The 11,089-nt window shown below is 23.5% G+C and overlaps 2 protein-coding genes and 1 non-coding gene across 3 annotated transcripts; 1 reads left to right on the top strand and 2 right to left on the bottom strand.

Moving 5' to 3' along the window:
* Positions 1-1,519: 1,519 nt before the first annotated feature.
* Bma-cut-4 (uncharacterized protein) lies at positions 1,520-4,910 on the top strand (the record flags this gene model as incomplete). The annotated part of the gene is made up of 10 exons (XM_001895794.2): positions 1,520-1,569; positions 1,791-1,973; positions 2,714-2,876; positions 3,046-3,125; positions 3,209-3,258; positions 3,360-3,523; positions 3,701-3,818; positions 4,164-4,274; positions 4,421-4,498; positions 4,795-4,910. The coding sequence occupies 10 exons, from the start codon at positions 1,520-1,522 to the stop codon at positions 4,908-4,910; spliced, it is 1,113 nt and encodes a 370-aa protein (XP_001895829.2).
* Positions 4,911-6,066: 1,156 nt separating this feature from the next.
* Bma-arrd-6 (arrestin domain containing protein) lies at positions 6,067-10,322 on the bottom strand (the record flags this gene model as incomplete). The annotated part of the gene is made up of 11 exons (XM_043078217.1): positions 6,067-6,254; positions 6,401-6,493; positions 7,464-7,575; positions 8,008-8,128; positions 8,205-8,275; positions 8,597-8,705; positions 9,001-9,071; positions 9,181-9,276; positions 9,433-9,566; positions 10,071-10,130; positions 10,211-10,322. The coding sequence occupies 11 exons, from the start codon at positions 10,320-10,322 to the stop codon at positions 6,067-6,069; spliced, it is 1,167 nt and encodes a 388-aa protein (XP_042934151.1).
* Positions 7,759-7,831, bottom strand: Bm14529. Its single transcript has one exon. It is a non-coding gene; the product is annotated as a tRNA-Phe (tRNA).
* Positions 10,323-11,089: the final 767 nt, after the last annotated feature.

Raw genomic sequence — 11,089 nt, forward strand, 5'->3', positions numbered from 1 at the left:
AAAATTGAAAATATATATATTTGCATAAAAATGTTGAAGTAATAATTAATAATTTTTAATTTGCTCCTTCAATGCTATTCAAACAGCTAACTAAAATATAGCATTTAAGACTTTTCTTTTATTTAATTTGAATTTAAATTTCAATTAAAATTTTGAATTTCAGAATGAAAAGATAATTTCGGAAAAAATTTCAGGTTTTACAGAAAATTATCGGTGTTCCAATCGATAATTCAGTCTCAGGTATTTCTGAAAAAAATTATTAACTTGAAAATATGAATGCAATAAAAATTTAAGATTTTTTCAAATTTCAAATATAAATCTAATTAATTTGCATTCATCAAAAAAAAAAAAGAAAGAAAAAAGAAAATTAAAAAAGTGAAAATTATGCAGAAAATCCAAGCATTGAATGCGATTCGGATAGTATATCAATCATTTTCTCAACGTTGAAACCATTTAGTGGTCGAACATTTGTTAAAGGTTATATTCAAGACAGAAATTGCATTCAGGTAATTTATTTTAAATTATTTTTTTTAAGAAATTTTAAAAATAATAAGAAATTTCTATGTTACTATCATTTCGAATTAAAAAATTTTTTTTTAAACTTTTAACTTTTATTAGTTTAGTCAATGTTTTTTTTTTTTTTTACATTCTGAAAAATAAAAATTTAAATTTAAAGTAACACTTTAAATTTTTATTTAAGAGTAAAAAATTTTAACTGCAATATTTATATGAAAAGGAAAATAATTTTTCTTTGTTATTTAAATTATTTTAAGATTGGAAATCATCATGAACAGCATAAATTTACGATAAAATTTAATCAGTGCGGTTTACGTCGTTCTCGAGAGGTTTAATTTCAACAATTTATTGTAAAAAGAATAGAAGTAGAAAAGTTTGACAATACTATTACTTATTATAATTCATTTCAGTATAATGGCATTCGGATTACAGCAACGGTTATCGTATCATTTCATCCGGTATTTTTCATTTAAAAATATTTAAAATATATTTATATTCGTCATATTGTGTTTTTTCTTAGGTTACTTTGATCAATTCTGCATAATAATTAGCAAAATTTACCTTTAACTACCTGTTTTAATTAATTTTTTTTGTGTTTATAATTATTTGTTAAAATATTCAACAAAAAAAAGAAAAAAAGAATAAATTTAGATTTTTCTGACCAAAATAGATCGAGCATATCGACTCAATTGCTTTTACTTGGAATCATCAAAGACAATTACTCAACAATTAGAAATTAGGTATTGAAGCAGTTTTTTTTTATGATGAACAAATTTGATAATTAGTTAATTAAATCATAATTATGATTTGAACAAAGTTTAATTTAGATTAATTTAGAAGCGTAAATCTGATAATCAATTAATTAAATCGTAATTATAATTTGAATAAAGTTTAATTTTGATCAATTTAGAAGTATAAATCTGAGACTTTTTAATAATTTTACTAATCGGACAAAATATGTAAATTTCATGAAATGTTGCAAAAAAAAGTTTTCATTTACAGCATGATGGCAACCGAAGAGTTACAACGTCAAACGCAAATGCCAATTTGCAGGTATAAGCAGAAATTTTCAAAGAAACAAAAATTTACATTTATATAATTAATTTAGAATTTTATTTATTAGAAATTAATTGAAATTTAAACAACTCAAAAAAAAAAAAATATTCATAAACTTGCTTACTAAGTTTGATTTATATGTAAACATTTTTGAATACTATTTAAAAAATTAAATATGAATGATTTTAATTTAAAAAAAAAAAAAAAAATATTTTCAGATATGAAATTCTCGGTGGAAGTGCAACAGGTATGCAAATACGATATGCAAAAGTTGGTGACAGTGTGTATCACAGGTGGACATGTTTATCCGAGACTAAAGGTCTGTACTGTATGAGAGTTCATACATGCACTGTAAGTGATGGACAAGGTGGTGAAGCAGTAGCAGTTATTGATAAAAAAGGGTTAGCATATATTTTATAAATTTTAAAATTTTAAGAAAGATTAAATAAATTAAAAATTAATTTAAAAGATAAAAGAAAAACGAAAAACAAAAATTTCTTTGCTAATTACAATTAATTTTGACATTTCTTTCTGATAAAAATGAAAAAAAAAAATTTTTTTTTTCTCTTTTATTTTTTTGGTTAAAAAGAGAAATTTAATATTTGTTGTGAATAAAACTGAAATGGTGAACACACACACGCATGCACACATGTGCATGCATGCATGCATGCATACACAGTAAATAGAAAGACAAGTATATCTATTAGATCAAAAATTAACCCTTTGTCATCCTTGATTTGACACATTGAAAATTACAGCAAACAATTATTTAAATTTCTCTCATTACCGCCCCTTTTTTTCCTTTTGCCTTTTACCGCCTCTTCCTTAGATACATGAAAATATCATTGAATGAATGATTGATTACAGTTATACTAATTTTTAGGATAATTTATCTATTATTACTGATAATTTAAGTGATTCTATGATTGATAGTTATAAGATTACAGAATAAAAAAATCTGAATTTTGAATAAAATGAAAATAAAATAATATATTTATAGTTAATTCAGGAAAATGAAAGAAATAAACTATTGAGAATTAATTTAATATTAAGAAGTAAAAGTAAAAATTATATTTAAATAATATTTATGCAAAAAGATAATCATATTTAGCACTTAAATTACATTTAAATAATTTTACAGGTGTTCAGTAGATAAATACTTATTGCTGGATTTGGAATATATAGATGATCTAACAGCTGGACAAGAATCATATGTTTTCAAATTTGCCGATCGTCCAGCACTTTATTTCAATTGTCAACTAGAGTTGACCACTAAAGATCATCATTTGGGATGTGCAAATGAGGTTTGATATTAACTAATCTTTAGCAAAAAAAGTAATTTAACTTTTAATTTTCTTACTTTAATTGTTTTTTATTTTATTTATTTAACTTTTTAAAAAAATTTTTTTTTTATTAATTGTAACACTGTTTACTGATATATGAGGAAGTTTTACGCATACTAATATTTTCTAGCGACCAACTTGTAAAGGTCAAATTCGAGTGGAAGCATCAGAACAAAGTTATGAGCAATCTATTGCTGCTACGGAAGAAGAGTGAGCTATATAATATTATTGCATAAAAATGATTCTTAAAATATTCAAAAGTTATGATAATCTTTTTTTGAAATTTATTTCAGAACACAAGCACCTATCTACCAAAACAACAATAAGGAACAAAGTTATCCAAGTAATAATTATAATTAATTCAATTTAGAAAAAACAAAAAGAGTTTGAAAAAAATAATCAATGAAGTTAAATTTGAAATTTTTATCATTTTCAAATATTCAGATCCACTTGATATTGACTACAAAAGTAATGAATCACCGTATCAAAGTAATGAAGTTGTCTATGCGCCACCACCTGGTCCACCAGCTCCTCCAACTCGATCATCTGATTCATCGCATTTTCGATTTTCGCCAAAATCAGTCTACTCTATTGATAGTAATTATGATGTAAGATTGAATAATTTATTTTGAGTTTGTAATCTTAGTTTCATTCATCATTTAATTTAATTTCATCTAAATTAATTCAGTAATTCAATTTTGCTAAAATCAACTTTGATTTGATTCAAATTATCGTCTAATTTTACAATAATTGAGAATTTGTTTTTGATTCTGTAATATTTTAAGGATATTTCTACGCCATCAAATGCAGAAGAATACGGTCATTTACCGCCACGAGAAACAACAGCGATTTATGAGGAAGGAATTGCTTATAAGCGATTAATCAGAAGGAAACGAAATTCAAGTATGCAAATTTTGAACGAACTCTAATTAAAATTGAATTGGAGTTCCTAGTCTATTTGTTATATTGATTGATATAAGAATTAAAATAATATCAAAAGACAAAATAGCAACGATATCTGATAAAATTAACAATTTGACATTTTTCATTTTATCAATTTCTGTTGATATTTCAGAAGTATTTAGAAATTTTTAGAAAATTTTTGAAAATTAGAAAAAAAACATTTAGAAAAATTTTTATATTTATTAATATTTATTAAGTAATTAGTTTTTTTTTTTTTTTAAATAAAATTTTATTTAATGCATCTTTTAAATAAGCGAAAATTGTTTAATTTATGAAAAATTATAGCCAATCAATATTTCTCATCTAATGCTACGACTATATTACGGCCAAAGTTACGTATTGCAAATGTTGACCTTCCTGAACAGTGCATAACTGTATTTGACCTCGATGATGAAAGTAAATCATACATTTTAAAATTACTCTTCCTGTTTTTGCTCTACAATGAACTATTTTCGTTCATGAATAACAGGATGTTTGATTAATTCAATAAAATTTCAATTCTAATTTCTTTTTCTCTCATTTACTGAATGAAATATTTTTAGATAACGGAGAAATACAGTCAGCAAATTTAAATCGATTACTCAATCCAATTACAACTACCAGGACATGTTTGTCAACAGGTATACAGTTAACTTTCCTTTCTCCAACGAAATTTAGATAGAAATTTGATTTGAATGAAATTATCATAAAAATTGTGAGAGCCATTTTGAAAAAAAAAAAAAAAAAATGAAAGGCAAAACTGCTAGACTCATTTTTGAAATAAATTAAGAAATTAAGTATGCCAACTGCTCAGATATATCATTTATATCATAATATTTCAATTGATAATATTATGATAATATTAACAAACAAAGGATTAAAAGTAAACTTTTTATTTTTCTACTTTTTAAATCTCACATAGATTATTAAATTTCAGCTCGATTGACAATGTTAATAGTTATCACTGTGATAACATTTTCAATCTCTGTCTTAGCATTGATATTTGTTTTACGAAAGCAACGAATATTTTTGCATAATAATTTCATCAAATGATTAATTTGTTATTAGCAAAATTTAATGTCATCACCAATTCTTTCATTTCTCTTTGTTATTTATCCATTTCTTACTTTCTAATTTTCTGTCAAATTTATATATTTTGTTTAAAGTCTAGAATATTTCTAAGAAATGTGTATTTTATGCTTAAAATAGAAATGTTAATTAACAATTTGTTATGCAGAAAATTTGTCAAAAAGTGTCTGTGCTTTTTCAAGTGCAATAATTGGCGCAATTTTTCTTCTTTTTCTTTTTCTTTTTTGTTTATTTTTTATTTTATATGAATAAAAAGTGAGTGAAATAAAAATGAATGAAATTTTTACAGCAGAATTTTGAAGACATTTAAGCATTCTTAAAATTTATTTAAGCTTCAATTATCTCATCACTAAAAGTGCAATTGAAAAACGTTTTTTCTTTTTTTTTTGGTTTAATAGTAGTATAATGAATAGTTTTATCAAACTTTTTTAATTTTATGTATTAGCTGACAGAAATAAAGCGCAGCTGACAATTGCGCTCGATTTTATTGAGCATTTTACATCAGATTTATGATGTATAAATGTATATGAAAGCATATATGTGTTTAACAGGAAATCAAAAAGCTTTCTTTATTTAATAAAATATCGAAAGCCTAAAAAATTGTTCATTAAGTCTGGAAGTGATCTGAAAATTTTAAATGCTTTTGAATAATTTGAAATAAAAATAAATTTGCTGTCGCATACATTGTGACATATACAATTTTAAATATAACTTCTTAAAACTAAGAAAATGCAATTTCTTGAAAATTTTCTGAAATACTTCAATTGCCTTCTCAAATTCATTTTTTAAAACATTTAATAACAAGAAGACTATATTTTCACCAACAATGAATCATACAAAGTTATCCTTAAAATTCTATAGCTTAAATCATTCATCGTTTAATCATAAAACTTTTTTGTGTGATTAAAAACATTGAAATTCACTAAAGAGATGGAGTAGAGTAGTCAAATGATAATAGTGGTTCTTGGTAATCAGTTTTATCAAACGAAGAATTATTATCATCAGATATCGATTCCTTCTGTAAATACTGTTCGGTTTCCGGAATGGTCATCTGTGAAACGCTTCCGCTAATCATTGATGCAGATTTCTTGATCTTAAAATAACGGAAAATTATCATTGATCATTGATTTTTGTGGATAAAATTCAAGTCTTTGAGTTGAACTGCTAGGCTTATTTTGTTAAAATAAAAGATGACTTGATGGCCAAGATATTGTGTATCAATATCGCAACAGCTTAAGTCAGATTGTTGTTGGACAAGGTAAACATAAAGTGGTCGATAAAGAACAGTGTGATCATCAATTGATTGCTCTAAAAATGTTTATAAATTAATTTAATTGTTAAAACATAATTAAAAGTTAAAAATAAAATTTAGACTAGATAATTGTTTAACTTTTTAATAAATTGCAAAATGACGTACTGATAAAATAAATTTAAAAAGTTTTTAAAATAAATACTAATCAAACCTAAATTTTCTCCATCATGTATGCGGCCAATTTGAAATTCAGGTGAAATATAACGACCACCTTCTGCATGTGGACAACAGGTGTCTAAATATTTGAAATTGTTTCTTTTTTTTTTTTTTTTTTTTTAAACAAAATAGTAACTTTTTCTATATTACTAATTACTTTACAAATTTCTACCATTAATTTGTAGAAAATAACTAACACTTAAAATTATAATCTAATTATTTTGATCAAACAATTCTGTACTTAATAAGTAAACTTAAACAGAATCCTTTGAATTAGTATTTCATTTCTGATTTGAATTTAATTTCAAGTGAAAATCATTAGATAGGAGGTTTTTGTTTGCAGCTAGAAAGATATTTATAAGTTTTCTAAAAATGATACAAGCTGAGATCAAACTTTCTAGAACATTTGAATTATATGATCAAAACAATCGAGTTAGCATGGCTATGTATTAGATCAATTATAGTCTTTCTACTATTTTATAAAATATAAACAAACAGTTAACTAATCCAATATCTTATTCAAAGGATAAGTAAATCATATTTTAAAGAGTAATAACGATAAAAAACAATAATTCATGTTTAACATTTTTCCCATTTTTTGCCCTTTTTAACTTTTCTGACAAAAGAATTTGTTCAAAGTTAAAATTGAAATTTTACAAATTGCTCATAAATTGAAAAGGCTCATAAATTGAATTACCAGTAATTTTCAATTTCTTTAATAAAATTATTAAGCAATCGTTCTTCAAAGATTCCTGCTTTTGATTTTAACAATTATTGGAAGTAAAATTTAAATGAAACTGACTTTAATTAAATCATGAACATAATTAATTTATTAATTTAGATGATTTTTATAGGAGAAAAAAGAGATGATAAAGCTGATTATATATTACTAAATATATGAAAAATTCTTTTTTTATAGTTTTTCTTTAAGTGATTTGAATGATTTATTTTAATATTTTGTTCTTTTATTTTCTGTTGAAAAAAATTTTCAAACATTTAATCTTTTCTCCAACTGATAATTTTTAATTAATTAAATTTCAATTACACACCATAATCAAGTATAGGCTTTGGCATTGTTGCTTTCAGAAATGGTAATGTAGCAATTGTAAGTGGGAATTCCATCTGTAGCGTTTCATTACCTTTCTCGTCCTCTATGCAAGCCTAAATTTAAATTTTAAATGAATCATTGATTTCTGATTGAATTAACGATTATCACAATTTGCATGCTAAATTCTGATTGCTAATCTTTTTTCAATGGAAAGTAATGGTTTATTTTTTTCTTCTGAAGCAAAAAAGGGTTTATCACCTATCAATGATTAATAAAATTTGAGAAAAGGGAAGGGATGCCACGAGCCGGGATCGAACCGGCGACCTTTAGATCTTCAGTCTAACGCTCTCCCGACTGAGCTATCATGGCTGTGTCATATTCCTGTCACTAAATTTACTCTTTGCTACATTTGAAATAATTTTTAAATTTTGGCAATTTTCGAAATATGAAGACTTCTTTAGCAAAAAAAAAATGAAAAAAATGAAAATGAAATATTCTAAAAAGTATAGGTTAAGTTAAGATGTGTAAGTGTTTACTTGGAATACGTAGAAGATTTGTAGCAATCTACAAACACCGATCAATGTTGGTGGCACAACAGGTATGACAAATGATTGCAATTGAGCTGTGTCAAATTTACCTTGTGTATACGGTTCGACAGGTAATGTCCTGATGATATGATAAGAATTGATTTGAAATTAATAGAAAGTTCTGTTTAATTTGAAATTATTACTTCAAAACTTACTTGTTTTCTAAAACTACACAATCAATTTGTTTGTTTTCTCCAACATTTTTTCCCATAAAATATTCAACATGCTGAAATTAGCATTTAAATTATTAAAATTTACATTTGGAATTAATCCAAAATTCTTATTTAAAAAAATTATTTCTTATTTAAAAATTTAAAAAAATTGTGATCTTTTACTTTTGTGACTATGTTTAAATAAAAAATTGGTCACTAATTTAAGATGATAATATACTATCCTGATATTTTTCACCGTTTTAAATTGTTTGTTCTAAATGAACTTTTTTATTTGTTATTGAAATTAATCTTCTATAAAATTCAAATTTTTTATGAGATTGAAAAACTCTTTATAAATTTGAAATTGTGAAAAAAAAAAAAAAAAAGCACAAAACCTGAATTAAACGCATTACAATCCAAACTATTCCATTTTGACGATTTTCAACATGCGCTAAAATTCGTACATTTTCACCACATAAATATGCTGTACGATCCATAATAACTCTACAACAATTATATTTTTTAAAATTTAAAATTTTTTGATTTAACAAATGTTAAAAATGATAAAAAATTTTTGAATAAATAATTGCATCAATTTATTAATTATTTTGAGACTTACATTGATTTATTAATTGGCAATAATTTTGCATAGAAATGAATTACTAAATTATTCCTTGAAAAATAATTAATCAATTAACACAATAAAATTAGTTATTAATTATCTAATCGTTCCTATTAATCAACTTAATAGCCAATGGTTAATTACTAAATTTAGTAATTTTGTCAACAATAATGTCACCTTAATGCTAAAGCACCACGTCTACAGCATCCATGCCATGTTACTTCTTTATTTTGTCCAAGCAATGCACACTGTAAAATGGTTAAATTATTAAATTTATTTTAAATTTGAATTTCATTTTTAAAATTGAAAATAAAAAGAATGAAAAAAAAAAAAAAAAATGAAATTAATGCAACGAACACAATATTTTTCATCCATACAATCTGTTGATGGTCCAATAATTGTGAAATATTTGATACCTTGTGGCATACTACCATGTGGAATATTAATGATTACCTAAAAATTACACTAAAGTATTAAAATGCCCGAAATTAAAGTAAGCAAACATCTGTTTAGAACCTTTAGTATCATTTGCTATCAATTATCATATCAATTATCATTTGTTAATTTCTTTTTTTATAGTATTAAATGTGCAGATTGATTCATTCATACTTTAACATAATAACGTATTGTTCCAAATTTTGTTTCCAATGAACATGGCATTGAACAATTTGGTAATTGAAATTGAAATGGAAAATGATGTAAGCCAGAAAGTAGTATTGGTTCATCTTTTTCATCGAATTTTCCTAAAAAAAATTATTTTTTTTTTCCCCTTTACTTTACAGTAGCAATAGTTTTTCAATTTTTAAAAGTTTTCAATTTAAAATTATCAAATTCAAACTTTTTTAAAATGTAAAATTGGAAAATTTAAGTTCTGAAATATGAACTCTCATTATGTAAAATTTGCTTACAAATTATAATTTTTGGTTATAATAAAACTGTCACACACATTCTAATGGAGTAATAATATCAAAAAAAAAAAAAAAAAAAAAAAAAAAAACAACAATATTATCAATCATTTAATCGGTTATTTAAATTTTCTAATTGATAAAACTTTCAATTAATTTTTTTGTTGTCTTTTTTTTTTCAACATATTCCTCTTTTAATTTATAAAAGTTTTATTTTTTTGTATAAAATTTGAAAAATGAACTTTTAAATTATTTTTAAAAAAAAAAAAAAAAAAAACTGCTTGCCTTGATTCCATAAGATTAATTTTTCATTCAATATGTATTGATCATCTTGAATGGTACGTTTTTCACCTGTTTTATTTAACTTAATATGAGCTTTACCACGAAGAATTACACGAATATCTAAAAGTTTAATACTGAACGAAAAGTCATATTGTCCTGCTAATATTGATTTGATTAATTAAATTATTGATAATTGAAACCTTTGATATGAATATTTCGTGAATTTTCAAGAATGACATTGCCTGATACATTGTCACCACTATAATAAACATCTTTACTTAGTCGTATATCAAATGCTGTGATATAATTCATATCGTTGCTATAAAATAAATTATATTTACATCGATTGATTAATGCAACCAAATTAAATATTTTCAAGAATGATTTAATTTGTAAATTTTTTTGAAATTATTAACTAATTTATCAATTATATCTAAAAATGAAAGTATTGATTGAAAGAATTTTGTTTATTTATATTATATAAACGAAAAAGAATTATGGAATGTTTGATGGAACAAAAAATTGTCAACATATTGAATGTGACAAACAATTAATTCATCATTTTCTTTTTTTCTTCCTCTCAATTTTTCTATAAAATTATTAGTTAACTTTTATTTAATTAATAAGTATGAACATTTTTTACTGTTAAATTAAATTTAGAAATTAATTAGCCGATTATATGCTAATTTTGAATTTTATATTTATGAAAGTTTTCATTTTGAAAAAGTAAAAAGTATTGGAGATAATTTCCATTATTAAAAATTAGAAGAAAGAAATGAAAACAAAAATTGATTTAATCACTTTTTGTAAAGAATAGCAGAAGTTTCGTACTAAAATGAATTTTAACTTCTACTTTTCGATATTGTTTTTTAATTTTATGATTTTAAATTTCAGTGTAAAATTTGATTTATTCATTTTTCTTGCATGTATATTAATGATTGATTTATATTGAAACGATATTGAAATCTGTATACAAATGGTTCAAAACGATGTCACACTTTTTGGTCATCTAATTAAGACAACAGTTTAATTAAACGAAATAATATGACATATAGAAATATTAATGTTTACAACATTTT

Source organism: Brugia malayi (assembly GCF_000002995.4).
Source record: "Brugia malayi strain FR3 genome assembly, contig: Bm_v4_Chr2_contig_001, whole genome shotgun sequence".
NCBI lineage: Eukaryota > Metazoa > Nematoda > Chromadorea > Rhabditida > Onchocercidae > Brugia > Brugia malayi.